The sequence below is a fragment of the Enhydra lutris genome, unplaced genomic scaffold (genome assembly GCF_002288905.1).
Source record: "Enhydra lutris kenyoni isolate GAN:26980312 unplaced genomic scaffold, ASM228890v2 scaffoldscaffold24, whole genome shotgun sequence".
NCBI lineage: Eukaryota > Metazoa > Chordata > Mammalia > Carnivora > Mustelidae > Enhydra > Enhydra lutris.
In genome coordinates this window covers 28301308-28325523 of record NW_019154108.1, presented here as the reverse complement: position 1 = coordinate 28325523, position 24216 = coordinate 28301308, and the positions used below count along the sequence as shown (strand labels likewise).

Genomic DNA, 24216 nt, shown 5'->3' with positions numbered 1-24216 from the left:
AAGGACGTAATTACTGACAGCAGCAGTGGTCTCCATATCTGGACGATATCTGCAGACTCTCCAGTTTTCTTGTGTAGGCAGACTTCCTTCTCCCTCAACTGGGAGGAACAGCAGTGACTTAAAAGGCAGTTATTAAATGAAATGTGTAGTGTCTTCACAGAGTACATACGTGAATAAATTTCTTCTCTCATATCTTTCCCATTATCTGTATCACAAGTACTTCCCGTCTTCATGCAGTTGAGAAGGGCCGGCTCACTCAAAGAGTGGAAGCTTTAAACAACAGAGCTGAGTTATAAAGGCAGAGCAATTCATGAAAAATAAAACTCTTCTAATGCTTGCTTCTTCATGTCTACTCAGTAAGTCCTGTTGAGGAGGCTAGAATTCACCATCCAGTGAAGGGAGCTATATGTGCGGCATCTATGTGGACAACAGCACAATTTAATAAACTGTGAATCTTCGAACCTGAATTAATCCCTAATGCCAAAAGTCAGAGTTTCTCGTGGGAAAATGTTTCCTATTCTGTGAAATCACTTGTGTGATAAGTAGTATGCAGGAGACTCTGTTCCATAAAGTAAATAGTAAGTACTTTTTGGTACCAGACCATGTGCTTGGAATTTATATAACAAAATGGATTTTAGACATAGTTTAGCTGTGGCTTCCTATATTGAGAGTCCTGAATCCTCTTGGCTAGAGTCTGGATAGATCTCTTTTTTTCACCACAGAGATCAAGGAGAAGGGGACAGACTCTACTGTCCTAAGTGCTATAGTGGCATAATCACAGTTAATCCTCAGAATAAGCCTGTGATGTAATAACAGTAGAACTAAAAATAGTTGAGTTTTTTTGAATGCTTACTACGTGCCAGGCACAGATCCGTGTGTCTCACATTGGCTAACTCACCCAGTCCTTAACGGCAGTCCCGTCAGAGCGACACTGTTATTCTCCTTGCTTTAGGGAGGGAGAAACTGAGGCACAGAGAAGTTTGACCCAGGCAGTCTGACACTAGAGTTGACACTGTACTAGACTATGTTGCCTTTAAGAGGTGTAATTCTACGACGTTTATAGATGAAGAAACTTGAGGAGCCCGGGGTTACACAATGAATAAACTGCAGACCCAGTAGTTTCCCATCTGATTCCAAAGCCCAGACTCTCTCCACTACATCATATTGACTCTGTTTACTTATAACAAGTTGGGGTGAACTGGAAGAAACAATAGCGAGTAACTACTGCTTTCAGTGAATTTTTAACTCAAGAAAGCATGCTTGGAAGATTTCTTCAGAAGATAAAGTCTCTGAGCAGATGTTGGATGGTGGATATTTTCTGGGGGTATTGCCCATTGACTCAGAAGTCACCCATTTGGTAGGTCCAGTTGTGAATCAGTTCAAGTTACCACCAAGGCAAAAACTGAAAGACAGCATTCCTGTATATCTGGCTTTGTAACAAACTACCCTAAACTATAGTGACTTAAAATAATAACTTTATATGTCTTATGATGTTGTGAATCAGAAATTCAGGAAGGGCTCATCTAGACAATTCTCTGGTTCCCTGTGGTGGTGACTGGGGTCACCTGGGTATTCAGCAGGTGGCTGGGCTGGTCTGCAGTGTCCACACTGATCTCACAGGCCTGATGCCTTATGGGATGGCTAGAAGATGGGGCTCAGCAGGCCTCCTCTCCCTGCCTGGAGTCTCAGAGACTTTCCATGTGGTCTTTCCATCAGGGCAGTCAGACTTACTAAATGGCAGCTCTGGCCTCCCAAGAGGCTGGGCAGAAGGTACCAGGCCTCCTGAGTCCAGGCTCAGAGCTCCCATAGGGTCACCACCATACACTGTTGGTCAGAGGAGTCACTGGTCAGCCCAGATCAAGGGGGGAGGAAATACCTTACCACTTGATGGCATGTGTGTCAAGGATTTGGGACCACTTTAATCTGTCGTAGGTACCATTAGGTTATTGATTTCTCTGGACTTCTCTGTGTTCATTCACTTGGGTTAGTTGTTTGTGCTGTAGAAACCACTTACGATGTCTACCTTGGGTCAGTCAAGGAGCTAGAAGGAGAATGAGACAAGTACCCGGAACAGGCTTCATTAGCTACACACCCACTGAGTTTCATTTATCTAACAGCAGTATTTCCATTTTGTTTTTCTTTTGTTCCAAGTTCTAAGTTGTGACCATTTGCTGGTTGCTGTTTTTTTCTGTGAAGCTACAGTAACTGTACATACTGAGCCAGAAACACTCCAGAGGGAGTAAAAAGCTTGCTGTTAGAGATGTCAGCTGTATTTAAGTTTACAAATAGGCCCAAATGCCTGTGGAATGGAAAATTCATATGGCTACTAAATCTCTTTCAACAGGAGTTTCTGTTGAGTGGCTGCATGGATCATGTTCTTGAGATAATTGAAAGCTTCGCCCACATGTCCTCATCCCACCTTAACTGCCGCCGCGCCACCTCGGGCGCAGTTCTGTGCTGGAAGATGAATTAAGCTCATCCCGTTTTCTATCACCTTTCATGTGGGAAAATTCATTGCTCAATTTAATCTGTTGTTAGTCCTTTAAAATTAGCAGTTGCTGTCAACCTGTCATCTAAAGGAACAGATCACTGAACTGTGAGGATTTTTGTCATTTAGGGTGCTTTATTTAAACTCCTGCTGGCTTGTGCTAGTTTAGACTATTGCTGTGACAGAAGAAATATGGGCAGAGAAAAAATTCTGCTCTAAAAAGGATCACCCCCCCAAATCAGTATGCTTTGTAAGAGAAGAAAGATTTGGGATTATCTATCCATTCTGTGAGCAGTGGGTTCCTGGAGAATTAGCAGTGAGGACTTCTTGCTGGTATCAGAGAGTGAAGAGGTCTCTGTTCCTGAGCCCGGGCCTCAGGAATTGCAAATACAGAAAAAGGTACTCAGGGCCGACGGCTTAATATAGGGCTCTACAAAATGCTGGGAAAGGAAAAAGTTCGGCATTTGTAGTTGGATTGCCACGGATGAAATGTTTGAGGCAATTAAGCATCAGGATTAGATTTTGTCATATAAGGATTGGGGCAAATTTCAATGGAAATTAAAAACAAACGAGCCTTAACATTTTCATTTTGACCCACATTTCCACTCTGATGTACCTCAAAGTCTGCTTTCTGTGACAGAGAAGCCTTTTAAAAATACATTCCCAGGGAATGAAAAAATCTTACGGTGATCTATGGAGAAGTCTCTCGTTCCGTGGGGGACAACTCTTTGGGTCCTCCTGTAGATTCTCTGTGATGCTTAAGTTTTAAATCCTCTGCTGGTGGCATGAGAATGAAGTACTGTGGTCTTGCTTTGCAGAAGAGAACAGAGTCAGAAAAAAGGACACCTGTAGACTGAGATCGTACTGAGTCTTTCCAGCATCTCAGGCTGGTCTCAGCATTCTTCGGGAATAGAAATTCCTTAGGGTTTAGATTTCTGCTCTTAGCTATGTCTTAAAGCAGATGTTCATGACCTATTTAAAGATATCTACTGAGTTTCCTATAAAGCAATGGGGTCCTCACTGTAGTGGTTGTCTGTGAACCAGTGCAGAAACAGAATTACAACACAGGGAACAAAGCTTAAAGGGTGTTTCCTCTGGAAGCCGAGACGCTCAAGCAGGGGTCACTCCGAGTGTGGCTGAATTCTCCATCGGGAACAGCTACCAGTGAGACAGCAGAGATATTTAGGATTTATATGGTATTTCTAATATTTTTGAAAAAATGATTTTAAATCATGTAACTTGAAGTTTTAAAAAATGAGCCTGTTTTCTTTTTGGAAAACTGGCCCAGTAAAAATAACACTAATAGAACTCAATCGTATATGCATGTGCATTGAACACAGAGTGGTATACTAAAGATAGTTCATGCAAATAACTTTTGTGGGAAGTTTGGCTATTTTCGTAGTATCTTTTTTCATAAATGTATGTTTATAAATATATTTACTCATCCACTATGACCTTGGTAGCGTTAGAAGCATTTGTTAGCTGTATCATTGATTCTGAAAAATCCGATTTTTGGCATAGTAGGCTATGAGAGCTTCTTGTTGCTTTGTATTTTGGCTAAGAAAATTATTTCTCGCACTTTCTATTTATAAAGATGTTATAACACATTGCACCCACTTAATGTAGCTGTTGTTTAGAGACAAAAAAAATGTAGGTGTTAAAGTGAAGTGTATGTTTAAAAAGACTGGCCTAAAGAGGGACCTCAAAATAACAAACTTGGCTTGCATCTACCTGAGAAGCGCTGGGGTTGGATATCAAATTTAGAGTGAAAGGAGCTGTTGGGGTGGGCATACTTTTGCTGCAAGTTGCAATTTTCTTGCGAGTTGCCGTGATGTGTATGTGATTGTGTGTGTATGTGTGTGTGTGAGAGAGAGAGAGAGAGAGAAACAGGTGTCTGATGAAGGCATATAAGTCAGTGTAGAATAGTCTACCTCCCATTAAAGACTGAGCATATTCCAAGATTGCCCTGTAGCCCTTTGGGCAGGAAGCTGCGTCCTCAGCCACTGTCCACCCCGTCCCCTGTTGTACTCGCTTCGGCTCCTCTACCTCTGAGCACTTGGCTGAAGAAAGAGTGTGCTTTTTGTAGCAAAGCTAAGGAAAAGCCGGACACACAGTCTAGAGGCTGCGGTAGCACAGTTCTCATGGTCATGTGCGGATGCTGGTACTTAGCTCCAGTGTCCAGATCCAACGCTGTCAGAATCCTTTGGTTTAGTGCTTTTATCTGCTGGCTTCTGTTCGGCCAGAGTAGCAGTGCATGTGGATTCTTTCTGGCTTTTTGTTTTGGTTTGGTTTTTTGTTTTTGTTTTTGTTTTTTTTGTAAAGATGCACCAAACTCCTTTTAATGATATGAACATTTTGTTTGAATCCTGAGCTGTGTTTTTTGTTCATTGCCATTGATGGTCCATTCCTGGGGGACCTGATGGTTAACCATACTTGCCCAATGATGAGCCTTTTGCCAGTATCTTGACACAGAGGGCTGCGTGACATGGGGTTTTGGATCACTTGTTTTGCTTTTAGCCACTGCAAAGAGATAGTCCTGTTTTTAATGCCTCTGCTGTTGCAGTAGTCAGGACGGCCTCACCTGGATGCTGCGGGTCTCAGGAAATTGCGCTTCAGTAATTGCCACTAGGCACACCACCTGACCTTGAAATCTGGTTGTGACGCTCACCTGTCTTACTGCGTGGGACACTAGTACACTGAGCCATGTCGGGTTACCTGCATTTGGAACACGTGTTCTAGCTTAGGAAGGACTCTTGGCCCTTTCATGGATCTGTGGCGCTTTCCACCTTTTCATTCGAAGGCACTGGCTGGTTGTAACATCTAAACAGGCGTTCTCGGGTTAGGAGTGAGAACGAGAGGGTGATCTGTTTTCAGACGTGCAGAGGCTGGCCTCTGTGTTTAGGTGCTGGCTGATAAGTATTTGCTTTCCTGGTGACTGGGAAAGGCAAGCAATGATACAGTGTGAAATTCCAAATAATGCGATGGGCATTAGTCCTCGGTGACCAATGATCTAGTGGTCTGCCTGAACACAGCATGAGTTCTGGAGGGAGATGAGGCAGGAAACCATGTGAGTCTACTCACTACAGCTATTGTTTCTCTTCCTTTCTTTTCTGCATGCGTGCTTGCGTGTGTGTGTGTGTGTGTGTGTGTGTGTGTGTGTATTAAAGCACAGGGACAGGACCAGTGGGCAGAAAGAGCTGTCCAGCTATTGTTATTCTAACTGTAGAATAATTGTCAGCCTGTAAGCCATGCTAATATCCTAGACTCAGGAATTAACGCCTGCTTAGGAAGCCTCCTCCCTCTGGCTTATCTTTTTGGGCCTGGTCTGTTCTAGGCGTGTTCCCAGCTGTTTTGCTGTAACACATACTTAAGTGCAGACTTACCCAAATCTGAAATGTACTGTTGGCAGTGTGACCTATTACAGCCAAAGTGATTTATTTAAAAACAAAACAAAAAGTGAGAAATGCCTAGGTCCTGTCTTTGGGACACGTTATCAAATCTATGAATCTGAGAGGAAGCATAGCATAGAGTCTTACCTTTCTTCCCTCTGACTTGAGGGAACACTGGCCTACAGGCTTCTTCTTACTGAGCCCGTTAGCCTAAGCCAGTCGTTTTCCATCCTGGCTGCACATTAGCATCACCTGGGCCATGTACACAATGTAGCCCCCCCACCCCCCCGCTGGACCCTCATGTTGAATTGGTCTGCTGTGCAGCTTGGACTTTAAAGCTCCCCAGATGATTCCAGCGGGCAGCCAAAGTTGAGAATCGCTGGCCCGGTAATCTTGAGTGGTCTTCGGCAGGATAACCTCAATCCTGGGTTTTTGTGTGTCATAAGATACCTTTATTGATATCCCAGCATGACTCTGAGTTTAAAATGGGCCGAGGCTCAGGTGGTAAAATGGATCATCTGTTTGTCCTCAAAGTAGTTCTGGAGAGAGAGGTTGAGATGTCGTCTCCATACCAAATACCAGGTGTGCGTAGGTAAGCAAAACAGATTTTCAAAATCAGGTCTCTAGAATCCTCTTTCCTTTGCATATGTGATTTGAGTGGAGATTTCTCAACTCTGCTAGTTAACATAGAGCACTTGAACTTATTAAAAGGGCCAAGCCCAACCCACCTAGGATGATTTCTATTTGTAAAATAAACAGGAAGCATTATTAAAGTTAATGGAAAAAGAGAAGGATCCTTCCTGGGGGTCATGGTGATACGTTTGATTATTTGTCTCTTAGCCGGTCTTCTAAGTGGGATTTCAATGTAAAGTGGCTTTCACTTTGGGTTGGTTTGTTGGGTTGGGGTTTTTTTGTTTGTTTTTTTGTTTTTTTGTGAATGATATGCACTAGCTAAGGCTTAAATATTTCTGAATTTTACATGAAATGTGAAATGAGTCATTTTAGTATCTCTATTCTGGGTGTCAGAGACCTAACCTGGTAATTTCTAAATGAGGTTCCATACCTTTCTTTCTTCCCACACCAGCTAGTAAAAATGCCTGCCCGTGGCAGCTTCGCACATGGTATTGGGAAGGGAAGAACTGTTTGATTACCTTACAAGTGAGACAACCCCCCCCCATTCAAACTGACTAGCTACCAAGTGATTTCTCATTGATGATAGAAATTTTTGTTTAAGAGCAAGTTCAGGTATAGCAGTCTTTTCTGAGAGAATTCTGGGCACTGTAGAAATTTTCATTCATATCTTGCCTACAGTAATTGCTACTTTACATTTCAAATAGGTGGTATGTTCAAGAAGAAAAATTGGTTAGAAGGGAAGATTGGTCAGTGCAGAGGACTAAATTAGCATCAGGCTATGAAGTTTCGTTAAAGCATGGAGGCTTTTACATCGCATGTAAATGCTGCAACGTCTTTTAGAGAAAATGCCTCCTACGCCTTAGAAAATTGATGAAGGCTTCTTGAGATGGGGTGGAAGAGAGAAACAGTAGCCTTTGGGACTTGCATGCATCAGAGAGTAGGCCTTAGAGTTTCATACGGAGGAGGATTGTGGAGTACTGTGAAACATTGCTGAACTTTATGCAAATCAAACTGCACTGGATTTTATGATTCCTGGGGGAGGGGGGAAGTGATGAGGAGGATGGGAAAGTAATGGTACAAAATATAGAAACTTGTTCTAGATTTTAAACAAGGAATGAAACAAATCCCCTATCGGGAATTCTCTGTTGGGACTGTGAAGCCCAGTCAAGTTCTCTGCCCTACTGGACAGGCTTGCCGGCTCCCCTCCAACTTGGAGGGAGTCCTTTCTGAAACAGCTACACGATGCTAGTCTGGTTACAGTTTCACCACCCTCCCCCTCCACCTACTCAACAGAAGAAAAACATTCCTGAACAATAGAAATGTGTTCTGTCTCAGTCCACTACCTTTTTATCTGCTCTGGTCTGTGTTCACAGTTTTAGCCCGTTGCGTTATTTTGTGACCTAATGGCAGAACTGGAAGGGATCTGCCAATTCAGTAAGGAACCAATGGCCTCTCCTTTAAGAAATCTGAAAACCAGAACTCTCCATCTTTGGCATGTTAGCATCATTTGGAAGAGCACTTAGATTTCCTGGCTCCTCGTCATTCAGGGTTGGGACCCACTCACGCTCTGGCCCTGAGAGAAGAGAAGGCTGAGGGTTCAAAGATAGAAAAGTCAAGGTAGCTGAAATGTGGTTTCCTTCAGATGGACATGGTCTGAAAGAAATCTGTCCACCTGTTCTCTATGGTGCTTATATATGGTGGGTGACAGCTGTCCCCCATCTACCTGTCCCTGGCACTGTGCCTTCCTACTGGTCACTGTGAATAGCAGATCACACTGGACTCAGAGGCCAGAACCCAGGACCATTTCCCCCTTCTCATCTTGAGCCCATCACTTCTTCATACAGCTAATAATGTAGCATTTACGTCTCTTGGGAAAACTCTTGGGTTTGTCCCCCAAGACACGGTAAAGCACTTCAAGGAAAATAGTCAGAAAATAAGATTGTGGTGGTAGCTATCAAATAAAGAGACTATAGGAAAATTTCTCTTCCCCTCACCTGATACCAATAGCAAGGATCAACGTGCCCCCTCTTCCTGCATCTTTAAAGGTTACCGTAGTATTTTTAAGCAACAAACTTAGGTAACATTTTTTTCACAACTTGCTAATCAAAGATTCATATTAAAACAGACAATCAGTTTCTAAAATGTTGTTATCCCTGAAAGGGAATGAGGTAGAGTTTTAAACTAGAAGAACCTACCGGTCTGTTTTTTCCCTTAGAAAAAACAAACATTTGAGGTTTGTGTCTTTCATCTGAAGGTATTACACCATTACTAAAGATGCCTCAGAAAAGCCAGTGAGCCGGGTGAGCGCCCTTCCCCCTCTGCGGGTGCTGGCCCTGGTTCGTGTCGTGCATCTTATTTCCTTAGAGAATATTTGTTTTTTTTATGACCTTAATTATAAATACCTATATATAGGAATAGGATTTTCTCTCACCCCACCCTCTTTTAATCATTATCACTTAAGTGTAAACCGCACCTCCCCTCACCCCCCTTTTACTGAACAAATGCACTTTAATTCCTAAGGAGAGTGGCTGTTCCTGGCCCTGAAGCCAGATTACTTCAGGAGGAGAGTTGAGGAGGGAGAACTCCTGCCAGACCCTGTGAAATGAACCAAATTCCTTAATGTCAACACACAAATCCTACCCATTTTTAAGCTGTCCCCACCCCCTGCCAAAGGGAAAAAAAGAAACAAGGAAAATGAGGAAGTTTAAAATGGCTACCCTGATTGTAGAAGTTTCCCCAGGGGGAAATACCCAGTATTAAGTTCTCAGCTACCAAATTGTCAGAAACTTCTAGGTTGTTTTGTGGGAGGCTGAGATTTCTTTAAGTAAAAACTCAAGTGAAAACAAAGGCTATAAGATACGATTCTGATTTATATTAGATTTGTTCTCTCCCTTAATTTGACAGGTGTTCTCAGTCTCTCCTCCTGTAGATTCTGTCCTTCCCCTGATGACAAGCCAATAGTCCTTGGTGGGGTTGCATGTCTCCTAGAGCCCCGGAAGCCCTGTCGTGTCGGGAGAGGGGGGAGGGCAGGAGGGCGGGCCGAGACTGGGGTTGGGGGAGGGAGATTCAGAAAGAGTGAAGATATGGGTTTATATAAACATATTTAAAGCAGTTTAGCAAAAGCTTTCTCGTTGAACAGCTTTAAGAACAATGTGAATGAAATCTTAGCAACTTGGTTAGTAATTTGAAAAGTCTATTAATGTATACTTGAAATTCTGTTTGTATAAAAATACATTTTCCTCTTTATTTTAACACTGTGTAAAAGAACATTATGCATGTGAGTGGTTTGAGAATTAAATGGTTTAATACTCAGATTTGACTGTCTGGTTTTTCTGTATATAGAGATTAATTCTTTTACTATTTTTTTTTTTTTAGTATGATGGGAATACTGACATTTTAGGCTCCCCCTGCCCTTTCGGGATGTCTGCCATCCTACCATCTTTCAAGATGCAGAAGTAACATATTTCCCTCCATCACTTTTTTTTTTTTTTTAAGATTTTATTTATTTTAAGAGAGAGCATGTGTACAAGCGAGCGTGGGGGTGGGGGAGCGAAGGGAGGGGGAGACTCTGTTGGGTGCAGAGCCCTACATGGGCCTCGGGGCTCGACCTCATGACCCTGAGATCATGACCTGAGCCGAAATCAAGAGTAGGAGAGGCTTAACCAACTGAGTCCCCCTCAGGCACCCCCTTCCTCCACTTTTCTTGACCCAGGTGTGCTCACTAATAGAGAACAATCGAAAGCACTCACTTAACCAAATGCCCGCTAGCATCTCTATCCATTTCTCCTCTCCCTGTCTTCACTTCATGTGGCAAAATCCATTCATAATTGGGAATAGTTGTGTTTATTTTTACTTCAATCACAAACCAAAACAGGAAGAGGTGCAAAAAATAACACTTCAGTTATCACAGGGGTTGGCTACTCTGCCCATGAAGAGAATAGTGTTGAGAGCAACTTCCCTTATAAGAACAAGGAAGGGCCTGTTGGCCTTGAAGGTCACCCTGTTGGGGTTCAGCGAACGGCCAGCAATCCCGACGACAGTACTTGCTGCTGCTTCACTGCCTTCCTCGTTGACCTGCAGACCAGACAGGAAACACAATGGAAACATTAGCTCCTCTGCCGTTCACTGGAGGCCATAAATCAGTCACAGACACAGCAGTTCCTCAAAATGCTGTTTGTTCTCCAGGGAAGAATACGCTTGGGTCAGGTTGCGCTCCCACCAGAACCCGACTTTTACTCGTTGTTTCATCCAAGGAATATTGATGTAAGCACTTGTGTTCCTCCAAGCTTTGTGCTGGGTAAGAGCAAGGGTTCCGTTCGGGTAACCCCTGAGCCAGTAACATGGATATACACAAGGCTGTTGCATTTCTGGCTGGCCCCATCATACGGGGCATGGCAAGAGGGTTATCTTGTACCAGATGCTAAAAGAGACTTTGAATCTAGATCAGAACTCTGTAGTCGAGACAGTTTCACTCTTGGAGCATAAGGATCCCAGACAGAACTACCCCAAGCAACCACTCAGGACACTGGGCCTATGAAAAGACGAGTGTCTTATGGCTGAATGAGGTGAGTATTTTTTGGAGTAATAGTCTGACACATTGGTATTTTAATTTGCTGATAAGCAGAATTGCCAGAGAGACACCTTCAGAAAATTTTACATAGGGCCCCGGAATATCACCAAAACTCTCCCTGCCTCTTAATGAAAGCACTTCAGAGGGGCGCCTGGGTGGTTCAGTGGGTTAGGCCTCTGCTTTCGGCTCAGGTCATGATCCCAGGGTCCTGGGATCGAGTCCCGCGTCAGCCTCTCTGCTCACAGGGAGCCTGCTTTCCCCCTTTTCTCTCTGCCTGCCTCTCTGTCTACTTGTGATCTCTGTCAAATAAATAAATAAAATCTTTTAAAAAAAAAAAAAAATGAAAGCACTTCAGATCCCTGAGCTTTGTGGAGCTGGTTGAAGAGACGCTGTCCCTGACAGTCTTCTTGCCTGCTTCCTTACCATCCTATGCCCCTGTCTTTCCATGCTGTTTCATGGTCATTCTAGGACTGGATTTGTGAGAGACAGGTCTTTGCAAGACCAGGATCATCTTATTCAAAGCAGACACTGGCTTCTAATGGCTACCCAGGAGATCTACAATCAGCCGGGGTCCTGTATATTGGGTTCCCAAGGTTTCTGAGGAAAACAAATTTGTTCCAAGAGCTGTGGAGGAACCTTGTGCCATTGTTTAGTGGGCTAAGGGGGAATAGCCCACTAAATCCAACCTCTGCGTCTTCCTAGTGGTAACTCAAAGCCCTCAAGGGTGTCTGAGTTGACTTATTCCATTTAGGGTCCTTAGACGAGGACTTTTCAATCAGAGTGAAAATACTGAAGACCCAGCTTCCCTCACAGTCTTCCTAAGTGTACTTCCTTCATAATCCATATCAAAGAAGGTGTCAGTAGTGGCGTTTGTACTTCCAAAACCACTAATCCAGTACTCCTGTAAAACCCCTACGTCTGATCTCAATACCTTGAAGATACAGCCCTCTGGTCTTGCTGTTGCCCTGCAGGTCACTGACATCTGTCATCCTATGGATTTTATCCCCATGTTGAAGATTTGAGTACCTCACTCATAGCCTTTCTGTCAACCCTAACTCCTGCTATCATTTAATGCAGATAATTAAAATATCTTGGTAGGAGCTCCAGTCAGCACCCTAACATCCCCCCGTTCATCTCATCAACCCCAATGAGCCCTACCTTCGCTCTGCATAACCAAACCAGGCCCACGGCATGCCTTGAACTTGCCATCTCTCAGGCTTGTTCTACCTTTGAAATTATAATAATGACACTATCTTCTCAGACTATAATCTTTTTCTTTTTCAAGCTATTGTATCTCCTCAGTCTCGTAACAATTATCCTGCCTTCCTTCTGTCCTTTGATCCCTCTGAGCTTGGACTCTGCCACTGTATTTACTAGCACCATGCTCTGAAACCTTTCTCCTTTGACCATAACCTTTCTTGGCAGTTTTCTCAATCCTGTGACCTTCACTAACAGTGGCCATCTCCTTTTCCTTCCAGGCTGGTTCCCCCAGAAAATAGTGGCTTCCCAAACCTGGTTGTGGATTAAAATCTCCTGAGGAGCTTTGTAAATATGCTGATTCTCAGACCCCATTCTGGATTCTCCAAGAGTCAACTCCCCACTGAACTAGTGCTATTGGTCCATAGTTCAGTATTTGAGAACGAGAATTTCTATCTTTTTTTTTTTTTTGGAAGATTTTATTTATGTATTTGACAGAGAGAGATCACAAGTAGGCAGAGAGGCAGGCAGAGAGAGAGAAGAAGCAGGCTTCCTGCTGAGCGGAGAGCCTGATGCAGGGCTCGGTCCCAGGACCCTGGGATCATGACCTGAGCCGAAAGCAGAGCCTTTAACCCACTGAGCCACCCAGGTGCCCTGAGAATGAGAATTTCTAGAGGCTTTACATAGCTATTACTCTAGTAAAGGGTTCCATGGGCACCTGAGTTGGGGAAACACTGGGTTAAGCAATATATGTTTTTAAGTTTTTACTTTAATTCCAGTTAATTAACATACAGTGTTATATTAGTTTCAGGTGCACAATCTAGTGATTTAATGATCACACACATTACCTGGTGCTCATCACAGCAAGCGCTTCCTTAATCCCCATCACCTGTTTCACCCATCCCCCACCCACCCTCCTCCCCTCCAGAAGGAACCGGTTTTTTTCACTGTGTAACTTCTTAGACGCCAAAATGCCAGTGTGCATTGTTAATTTCCCAAGAAGAGCATATGCATTTATTTGACCATTGAACTTTGTTTTTTGTAGAGTTCTAGTTCTTTGGAACACACTTTAGGACGTGATCCATTCTCATCAGCTCGGCTTCTTTACCCTCCATTTGCTCTTCAGCTGTTACAATCAGGCCTGTGCCCCAACTAGTCTGTCCAAATTCCACAGGTAATAGTAACCTATGGTCAGTTTTCAATCTTGTTACTAGATGCTTTCTGTCTCCCTAAAACTCCTGCCTGTGTTTCCGTGAACGCCTTCTCCCCCGTTCTCCTCCTCTGAATTCCTTCTCTGTAGCCTTTGTTGGTTTCTTTTCCTGTGTCACCCTCCCCTAAATGTTTGACCTGCTTCGGAAGTCGTGGGTGGGGGTTAGAACAATGGGACCATGAAGGCTTCAGGGAGTGCTGTCTTGTGGAGGCCTCATGGAGGAGGGGGCTACAGATCTGGGGTTTGAGGGACACTGGAAACATGCCTTCTCACAGTTGTATCCTGCTGTTCACACACCTACTGTAAAACCATAGACCCAGGGAGCAAGAACTCCATAGTTATAAATCACGTGAGATACCAATATACTGAAAAAAGAAGCGAGAGCATTAGAAGAGAGCAAAGGAAGATGTACCCACCTCAAGAAAGGCCTTATGGAATGCATCTGAGATATAGAGGTCGCTCCGGCCTCCTGCGATAATACCTGAGGGAAAACCAGAGAAGGTTCTGTGAAGTGGGAGAAAGTTGGCTTCAACCCACAGAAAGGAATGCAGTTTGAATTAAGAGGTCCTGTAGGGCTTTTTTTGAAAAATAAAAACCCTGAATGCTCATCTAATGATACTCCCTAAGTAAATAAATACATGTTAAAAAGAATAAAGTCCTTTAGGCTTTTTCAGCCTGGCTCCTGAGAATGTACTCTCATGCTTCAGCTCTTGGAAGGGGGTAGGGGACTCTGTTCTTAAAGAAAAACTCACTCCACTTAGTAGGAATGTCTTTCTTTCCAGTCTGGCAACATTTTCAAGAGAGAAGTTGGTTAGACCTAGTTTAAATTTTTTTCAACTTTTATTTATTGAAGTCATCCCTACACCCAGCGTGGGGCTCAAATTCATGACCCTGAAATCAGAAGTCACATGCCTTTCCTTCTGAGCCAGGAGCCCCTGGTTAGACCCTGTTCATAGGCAGCCTATTAAAGGTAAATTCAATTACCTGACATTGTAAACTTCTTTTGTAAAAAGATATTTTAATGCATATTTTTAAAGGATGGTAGGAACCAAGACCACAGAACACTGTTGCCGAAGTCTCACAGCGGGGGAAGGTTGGCCACATCTGTTGTCCAAGTGATGTTAGGGCAAACTCAGGAGCCCTTTGGAATATCAGGCTGTTCAACGTCAGCACTGCCTATGTTGTGGGATGAAGATGTCTCCCGCTCTGAATCATATCTTTACTTTGAATTCTGATGTCTTTTCGAGTTCTTCTCTACCTGGTCCCATCCCGCATATCAATTATAGTCTCAAAGCATCCTACTGCCCGCTGAGCCCCTGGACATCTAGGCGCAGACTCCCCAGGATATGGAAGAGGAACCAGACCTTGGGAAGGAAGGGATCTCCCCGAGTTAGCAGCAGAACCCTTGCTCTACTCCTAACCCGTTGCTCTTTTCTACCCTTTCCCCAATTCTTTCACCTTTGCTCAGCCCACCTTAGGGGGGGGTGGACAAAGCAAAGAGAAAAGCCCTTCCTGGGCTAACCTGGGAGCCTGGACTTCTCAGGGTTGAACAGGTCCACAAGGCCCATGTCCTGCAGCAGCTCCTTCACACTGAAGCTGTCCTCAATGCGGAAGCGGGGCACGTGGGCCACCAGCAGGATCTCTGTCATCTCGTCCAGCCACTCCTGCAGCATGTCCGGGGTGAGCTCCTTCTCCACCTTGGCCAGGGTCTTCTGCAGCTTAGGCAGAATGAGCACCATGGTGATGTCATCGCCCTTGAAGGGCAGTTCGAGCACCTGGGTGCCTTCACCCACTTGACGATAGCGGAACTTGCCTTCCTGGTACATCATGGACGCCAAGCACGACTCCCCATTAGCCTTGTGAAACAGTTCCTCCCTTGTGTTCTCGGGACTGAACTTGGACTTCCACAGGCCCTGGGAGGAGACAGCAGGTGGAAGAATCACAGTGAGAAGACCACAACCCACTGTAGGAGAATCCTGATGTGGGAAATAGTCACATTATTTTATCACCCTAATATGTAGGTAGACTTAGTAGAAGAAAAGGTGAGAGGGCTGTGGATGGAAAGGTTTACAATGACTATGGCAGTGATGCAATTACCAGTGTTTTTTTCTGTGAACTTTTCTGTATTTCCCAGATTTTCAGCAGTGGCTATTTATTTGCTTTACAACTAGAAAAATAAAAATGAAAACTGAGAACAACCTACTGGCCTCTTCACAAGCATTTTTTTAAAATATTTTATTTATTTATTTGACAGAGAGAGATCACAAGTAGGCAGAGAGGCAGGCAGAGAGAGAGGGGGAAGCAGGCTCCCCACTGAGCAGAGAGCCTGATGTGGGGCTCAATCCCAGGACCCTGAGATCACGACCCTAGCCGAAGGCAGAGGCTTAACCCACTGAGCCACCCAGGTGCCCCCACAAGCATCTTTTTGAGTTTAAATCTAATTGCCCTTTGCTTTCTGCCTCCCACCTGTCTCTTTCTCAATCCAAAAGGCTGGGCTCTTCCCCAATAAATAAAGGCCAGACATAGGTAATAACCCAGGGTGTTGTCTCGGAGCCCTGCCCCGGCAGGGGTGAGTCCTGGCTAACTTCCTGTTCAAAGATGGAGGGACCCTGGGATACAAGACAGCCCTGTGAAATATTCTGAGTTGTAATTACCATTCCTTGTCCTTCCTGGCTGGCTGATTTGGGTCCTCGCCTGTAAAACTAGGAGCTGGAGTTGGCTAATACTTGCACCGCTCTAAGCATTTCACCTGTGTTCACTTACTCAGGCCCCTCAGGAAGCCCATGAGGGAAGTGTGTCCTTATTCTCACTTTACAGATGCAGGATTTGAGGCACAGAAAGGCCTCTGGTAACTCACCTGAGTTCACACAGCAGAAATGAAAGAGTCAGGATTTAAGTAATCTGAGAGGCCCGAGGTCTCGTTGATGATATTATGAGAATAAAGAGGTCTAATAAACAGCAAAGTGTTCTGTAAACCATAAAGGGCAATACACATTGTGTAACTACAACCTTCTCCACGCTGAGGGGGGAGAAGGAAACCCCAAGGGGCAGGTGGGTGGCAACAGGCCTGGCTGAACTCCTGGGCTCTGTGGAGGGGGGGGGAGTGCACGTAGAGCACAACCCAGGATGGGCAAATGTGCCCCAGTTCCCCCCAACTTAAACCTGTGGCCCTCCTGAGTACCAGGGGCCTGTTTATTCCCAGTACCCTGCCCCCCATTCCCCTTCCTGCATGTCTCCATTTGGAGTAGCCTTTAGAAATCTCAGCTCTGAGAGAGACAAAGCCATGTGCACGACCCAGTCACAGGACTCTGCAGAATTTGGGCTGAGCCTGGCTCCTGCAGGTGCAGAAGCTCCAGGCAAGGGGAACTTTGAGTCACTACTGAAGCTACTCCGGACAATGGAGAAAACCTCATCACCGAGAACTGTCAGTAGAGCCTACCGTGTTGATCCAGATTTCAAAATGGAGTTAACTGGATAGAAAAATTGTCACCCGTGTATAAGAGTTCAGCACCATGCATACTTTGCAGCTGTGCATGCTAAGTTTGTGAGTGTGTACACTCTTCCTTGTGCCCAGAGACACGACCAGGCCCCCGGACTTCAGGCCAGCAGCCATGGCCCTAGACATGGTTCTAGACTCCCAGTAAATTCGTATTTCTCCTCAGGCCAGGCATAGACTGTTTCTCAGAGAGGATCTATCTAATGCCTAATGGTGTGAAAGCAGATGAACTGGAGGACAAGAGGACATCCTCTGGGTCTCTCTGGGGCCATCTAGAGTACCTTGAAGTAAATGGTGTTGACCAGCACCAGGACCGTGAGCTCGTTGATGGCGTCCTCGGGCACAACATCAGTGATACGCCCTTCGGTCTTATTGGCTACCCATTTGTTGATGATCATTCTGGACTGCTCTGCATTTTCCTGAGGAGAATAGGAAACAAACCTACCCACCTGTGCTTTCAGTGGGCTTCTCTACTTCCCCACACAGCATTTCATTTTATTCATCAGCCCTTTGCCCTTTCCCACCGTTTCCCATCTAACCCAGATTGGGGAGAAATTAAATATCTAGTATAATGCCATGAATCTTCCAGATGGTTAGTAAATATTCACAGAAGCAAGAGAAATAAAGAGAAGCAGAAATAAAGGAACAGAAAAGAAGAAAATAGTCTGGGGGAAAAGAAAACAAAATACTATTTTTCTGACATGTCCAGAAGCTAGTGAGTTATGCAGGGGTGAGGGGCAGGAAGGATGCCCTTATGTGGTGAAAAAAAAAAAAAAAAATGGAGAAGTGCTGACTTAATAAAGCCACAGACTTCTTTGTTGCAGGACTCAGCCACTTCATGAATCTCCAAAAGGAGGTTACAACATGCAGCATACACCAACTTTATTTGAACCTGGTAATTTTTAAAAAAATGAAGTAAGACTGGCATCTTGAGTCCTTTTTGGTCTTGGGGGATAACATGAAGAATTTATTATTTATACAGCGTTTTAAGAGCGGGCACCACAATCTAAGCCAGAGATACCACTGATTTCTCAGGTTTCGAGCAAGCAGATATGTTCCAGGGGTGCTGACTTCTAGGCACTCCCCACCCCTGAACTGCCTTCAACTAGCTTCGCACGTTCATTTGGATCTGGATTCTGCTTCTCTATCTTCTCAACCTCTGAGTGGAGACCAAGAACTCTGAGGTCAGGGACAACATCTGCGACTCACCTTAAAGTTCAGGGGCTGGAGCTTGGCTCCGTACACCACCTCACTGATGTCCTGGTAGGTCTCATTGAAGACAAGCGATTTGTCTCCGAAAAGGCGGTTGGCCGCCACTAACTCCGAGGATTTGTTGGCTTTCCGATAGAGTCGGCAGTTCAGTTTGGCAAAGAAAAAGTGCACCTGGTCAGACGTCTTCTCAGAGATGGTATCAAACTTAAAAACCTGTGGAAGCCAAAAGAAAATGGTGGAGAAGCCTGGCTAAGGTGGTGGGGTCAGCCCCTGACCAACGGCCACCCAACCTGAGACCTCGTTCAAGAGCAGCACCCCGCACAGCCCAAGTACTCAGCTCACATCTGCTAAGTGAATGCAGGATAAAAGGAGAACCAAGCGGGAGGAAGGAGAAAGGCAGAAAGCACAAAGAGACTGGGACACCACCTAACATCTCTCCCCAGCTCTGGGCAACACAGGTTTCCTTGGCGTCCAGCAAGGAGGCTAGGCAGAAAGGCGTCCCACTGTACCTCCATCAGCTGCTTGAGGGTGTTGTCACAGGCCCCCAGCTTGGTCATAGCAAAAGCTGTGGAGATACTCAGGGGCGACAGGAAAATATTGTCCTTGTCATTCTTGGAGTCGGCCAAGTGCTTATAGAAGGCAGTGGCAAAGCGCGAATTGGCTCTGGACAGTTCCCAGACGCGCCGGTTGGTGGCCTCGGGGACCTTCTGCTCCGCGCCCTCCTCCTCCACCGCCTTCTTCTCCGCCACCCGGTAAATGCACAGGGGGTTCACCGGGATGTCCCGAGGCTTGGCTATGCAGATGTCCTCCACGGGGCTCCAGTCACAGGTCACACAGCCCCAGAGCCCGGTGAGCAGCAAGGACAGAAGACATGCCCTCCTATAGGGGGACAGAAAGCGGAGTTAAGCTTGGCTGGGAGAACCGCGGTCCCCGATCTCCGCTACCCCGCCCCACCGTGCCCCGGGAACGCACAGGACTCCAGCCCCGGGGGCGCGGCCAGGAGGCGGGCCCGACGCAGGACCGGTCGGTGGGCTGGGGGCAAGTGGATCCACCTGCCCCGACACAGTCAGGTTGAAATTAAAATCAACGATTGAAGCAACTGAGGGTCCTAAAGCACCGCGGGCCCAAGGCGAGAGGAAAACTAAGGAGCGCGCAGCTGCCGCTGGGCGAGACAGGACCACGCCCGCGCCCAGCGCAGACTTAGCGCGGTAGGAGGAAAGGCCTCCTGGATGTTAAAGAGCTGGGGTTCCGGACTGATGCAGCAGAGATTTCGGTAATAAAACAGGGGTAAGAAGGGATGACCAGGGCGAAGCCCCACCCAAGTGCCCAGGCCTCCTCAGGCCTCCAGCTCCAGCCCTACCTCCCCCACGGAGCGCCAGACCCACTGTGTGCCAGATAATGCCACCTGCACGACCTGAAGATTCCGTAGCGAAATGCCACCTGATTGTCCTGGTAAGTGTCCCCCACCCACGTCTTCTCCTCCTCCATCCTCCAGCTCAGCAAACGAGAGCCTCAAGCCAGAAACCGGGGGGGGGGGGGGGGGGGGGGGGGGGGGGGGGGTGTTCTCCTTCACCTGTTCCTCAGTTTCACCCTCATTTGTCAGACCCTGGACTCAAAGAACTCTGCGTCCTGCTCTCCCCGCCTTGGTGCAGGCCCTCATCATTCCTCTGCCTGGATTTGTGAATGCTTCCAACAGCAGTTCGCTAAAAGCCAATGAAATTAATCTTACTTTTTAAAAAAATGAGATCGTGCTACTGGCATATTAGGAGAATTGGAACACTGAGGCACACCGGGAGATAAACTCTTGTCGTACTTTTGTACAAAGACAGGGTGGGCCAGGAGCTTCTTCTGGCTGACTTGGGAGTCTGTGTGGGTACTGGGGCTTCTCAGTCTCCCCTGGCAGAAAAAGACTCGCTGAGGTGCTGGGCTGGCTGGAGGCTGGGGGCAGCTGAGGGGTCCTTGGCTCCCTGTGTGAGGTGAGGTCAGCTCTGCAGCCCTTCAAGAACAGAGGCACAGAGCGGGAGAGAAGCAGAGGCAGTTGGGGAGATAGAGAAGGCAGGGCGAAGAAGCAGAGAGAGAACCTTGCTCTTCATTTCCCCATCTTCTTTGCCTTTGGTTTCCCTTTTTGGTCCTCAGCTACATCTGGAAACACTAGTGGAGGCTGAAGGGGATCTGGGAGTGTTGTTCTTCGGGAGAAGAAAAACCAAGATGGTGGTGCTACAGCCTCAGTTGGAGCCTCCAAAAACAGCCCAGGTCAAGAAGGGAAATGGGTGCGGTATCGAGGGAGGAGGGGACCTCCCTGTGAGGCTAGTGAACAGGGCTGCTATCCTTCAGTCAAAGGTCATTGAGATTTTGGAGCGGGGGCAATTGAATGGAAAGAGAAGCAAAAAGGGAGTTAGGAGATCCTCACAGGTTAAATTTTCCCTCTTTTCAGCTGTATAGCTGGCCTGGGAATTTGCGTTGGAGTGTCCCCAGGGCTACTCTGAGGGCTGGCACTGGCACAGCAGCTCTAGGCGGAGAAGACATCCCCTTTGTTTCTTGGGCTAAGAACCCAAGGTATGGCTTACCCCAAGAGGGGGTGGAAGGGAGGGTGCTTGGAATGACGTCTTCCAAACACGTCTTTTATTGTTACTACGAAGGAGAGGGCCTGGTTTTCTGGAAGGGGTGGAGGCCATCTTCAGGAGAACTTCAAAAGTGAAAAACCCCAATGAGGGCATGCAAAAGAGAAAACTTGCCTCTCTTACCTTTTTCCAGTAGCTACAGTTCCTATCCCACTGGAAAACATGGTTGCTAATCTTCCACAAGGCCAGGCGAGTAGAGATAGTGTGTTCTGAGGCAATCGCTCTGAAAACTGATTCTTTCCTCTGAATCTGACTGAGGTTCCAGAAGCTAGGGTGGGGGAGGGAGCTAGTGACGAGGGGAAAACTGAGGTCAAAGGCTGATGACCAGCTTCCAGGGTTAAGCAAAGTGTAGAGCACAGCATTGCTTAATTAGAGAAGTTTTAAAGTTCAGTCAGGGCGAGGAAAGGCAAGGCCCACCTCTCTTAGGCATATTCCCTCACTCTCTTCATTAATTTTAGAGAAGAGGAAAAGGAGGACATGTTCTCAAATTTAAACCTGGTCAGAAAATGCCTGACAGAGAACTTTGTCTACAGGATTTTTTTTTTCTTGGTTAACTAAACCAGGAGGTAGAAAATAGATGAATATAACTAGTCAAGTTCAATGTCCAGAAATTTCTAACTTTCTCCCTGCTCAGTGTAATATGCCCCCCCTCTCTTTTTTTTGGAAGATTTATTTATTTGACAGAGAGCACAAGTAGGCAGAGAAGCTGACTCCCCACCGAGCAGAGAGCCCAATATGGGGCTGGATCCCAGGATCCTGGGATCATGACGTAAGCTGAAGGCAGACTCTTAACCAACTGAGCCACCCAGGTGCCTGCTGTATGCTCTCTGTCACAGCTCTCTTTCAGGAGAGAGAGAGAGGGAGAGAGTCCATAAAATCTAGTCAGAGGGGAAAGTATTCTGAAACAACTTACTACCTTCATTCAGGCTTCTAAGGACCAATGTGTCCATGACCCAGACCAGGACACACAAAGGAGGAATTGATCCCACTGGGGGATCGGGAGACAAAGTATGGGGTAGATAAAAACATACATGCTATTTTTGAGATATTTATTTTTTTTAAGATTTTAAGTAATCTCTACATCCAACCCCAAACTCAGCGACCCTGAGATCAAGACTCACGCTCTATTGACTGAGCCGGCCAGGCACCCTTGAGCTACTTCTTTAAAAGCAAAGAAACCAAATCCTGTTTCTTGGTGTATATTGTTATTTTTACTTCCAGTTTTGGGGGGGAGATTAAATGAATTCAAACTAATGGAGATAAAGGGTAGGTTTATTTATATTATCCTCTTCCTAAAGAGCCAAACCCAATATCCTAAGGATTGCTGTGACAGTATTCACAGGGTAAGTACGCCTCCTTCTGTGGGATTGAAGTTTCTTCGAAAGTGGTGCACTAATAGGTATAATTCATATATTCTTTTTATTCATGTAATAGATGTTATTTTCTGTCCTATTTAGGAGTAAGTTGCAGATAAAATGTCCCTTTATCCCTAAAGTGTATGAAGTTCCTAAAAACTAGGACATGCCCTTACATGTCTATGGTACAATGATCAAAGTCAGAAAAACTGACAATAATACAGGACTGTATTCAAATCTGTAAACTATTCTAAGTTTGCCAGTTGTCCCACTGATGTCCCAAAAAGCAGTGGTTCTCAGACGTTTTGCCTTCAGGATCTCTTTGTAATCTTGCTAAATAATATCTAAGTATTATTAAAACTTGTATATAAAAGTTTGACTTCATGCAGACATGAAGGAGTCCCAGGGACTTCTTGGGGCTCCTGGACCACACTTTAGGAAACACTGATTTAGTGCCCCTGTCCTGCTTTTTTTCCTTTTCTAGGATCACATGTTGCATTTCGTTGTCATGTCCCCCCGCCTTTCTGTTTGTTTGCAGTCCAGAGGTCTTTTATATTTTCTACAGCTGCCATGCCATGAGTTCATGCGGAATGGGTTCCGTTGGCTCTGGCTCCTCTCAGTTGATTCTCGTGTGCTTCTTTGGGTGGGACAGGCTGCTGCTTTGTTTGAACCCTAGTATCTTTCTCTTTGGCTTCTTTTTCTGACGATTTTCCTTCGCACGCCTCATGAAGCCATCTCGGCTCTAGAATGCTTAATACGCTCAACACACACATCAATTCTCCTGGCAAGAATCTTGTCCTTGACTACAGTAATGCCAACAGCATTCTGGGTAACATCGTTGACGTTTCCAGTTTTGTCATATTAACACAGGGGATTCCTTTTAGCACAGTGCCCGTCCCCTTGATGTCTACAATATCATCTTTCTTGTGGATTTGCTTGTATGTGGCCAAAGGAACAACCCCATGTTTCCCAAAAGACCTACAGCAGGTGACTCTCCTCTTTCCCTTTGCGTTGGTCCTTTTGGCAAATTACTGGAAGATGGTGGATTCAGCTGAAAGGGTGTCATGTCTCTAGCGTATTCTGGTTTGAAAAGTTGCTCTTTTGTCATGCTTTAAGAGTAGAAGGCAGTTTTTGTTATGTTTTGTTTGTTTTTTCCTTTTTTTTTTTTTTTTTCTCCAGGTAGGCTCCATGCTCAGTGGGGCTTGAACTCACGACCCTGAGACCAAGAGTTGTATGCTCCATTGACTAAGCTGGCCAGGTGCTCTCAAGCCAGTCATTTTTGAAGAATGTCTCTCAATTTGAGTGTATCTGAGGTTTCCTCAGGATTAGATTCAAGTTATACTTTTTTTTTTTTAAGATTTTTTTTTTTTTTTTTTTTTTTGACAGACAGATCATGAGTAGGCAGAGAGGCAGGCAGAGAGAGAGAGGAGGAGGAGGCAGGCTCCCTGCTGAGGAGAGAGCCCGATGCGGGACTCGATCCCAGGACCCTGAGATCACGACCTGAGCTGAAGGCAGAGGCTTTAACCACTGAGCCACCCAGGAGCCCCTCAAGTTATACTTTTTTAAGGGCAAGCACTGCAGAAGTAATATTGTGTCCTTCTCAGTGGATCATATCAGGGGAGACATGATATGTCCGTTTGTTCCATTAGTCGTGTGATGTTAGTAACTTTGGTCACTTGGTTAGGATGGTGTCTGCCAAGTTTTTTTCTCTGCTGTAAAATGTGCAATTTTCTCTTTTTTTTTATTAAGTATGTATCTTGTGGGCAGATACCTCGAGAGTATGTAAATATGGTTTTTCATCAAACTTCACCTGCTAATTTTACCATCCCTCAATGATTCCTTTGCAAGACTTTTTAAGCACTGTACTTTCCCAGTTATTTCTCATCTGAGTCCCTAAAAAGGGTTATCACTAAAAATATTAGAATTAAGAGAGATTAACTAAGCTAGCATACTGTCTTGCTGGGCTGTGAGGAGATAGGCCCTTTTATCCATTGCTAATAGAAGGGCAGAATGCTGTAACCATTTGAAGGGAAATTTGACAGTAC

General features: G+C 45.4%; 1 protein-coding gene across 1 annotated transcript; it reads right to left on the bottom strand.

Moving 5' to 3' along the window:
- Positions 1–10330: 10330 nt before the first annotated feature.
- Positions 10331–21137, bottom strand: LOC111150927 (serpin family C member 1). The gene is made up of 7 exons (XM_022508619.1): positions 20940–21137; positions 18705–19074; positions 18193–18408; positions 17265–17402; positions 15010–15400; positions 13904–13968; positions 10331–10584 (listed from the first exon to the last, which is right to left on the bottom strand). The coding sequence occupies exons 1-7, from the start codon at positions 20978–20980 to the stop codon at positions 10408–10410; spliced, it is 1398 nt and encodes a 465-aa protein (XP_022364327.1). The 5' UTR covers positions 20981–21137; the 3' UTR covers positions 10331–10407.
- Positions 21138–24216: the final 3079 nt, after the last annotated feature.

Excerpts from the sequence above, each read along its gene's own strand:
- LOC111150927 (XM_022508619.1), bottom strand. The coding sequence starts at position 20,980 with ATGTTTTCCAGTGGGATAGGAACTGTAGCTACTGGAAAAAG. Across the intron at positions 19,075-20,939 it reads ACTGTAGCTACTGGAAAAAG|GAGGGCATGTCTTCTGTCCT; the intron begins GTAAGAGAGGCA and ends GTCCCCCTATAG. Across the intron at positions 18,409-18,704 it reads CCCTCAAGCAGCTGATGGAG|GTTTTTAAGTTTGATACCAT; the intron begins GTACAGTGGGAC and ends TGGCTTCCACAG.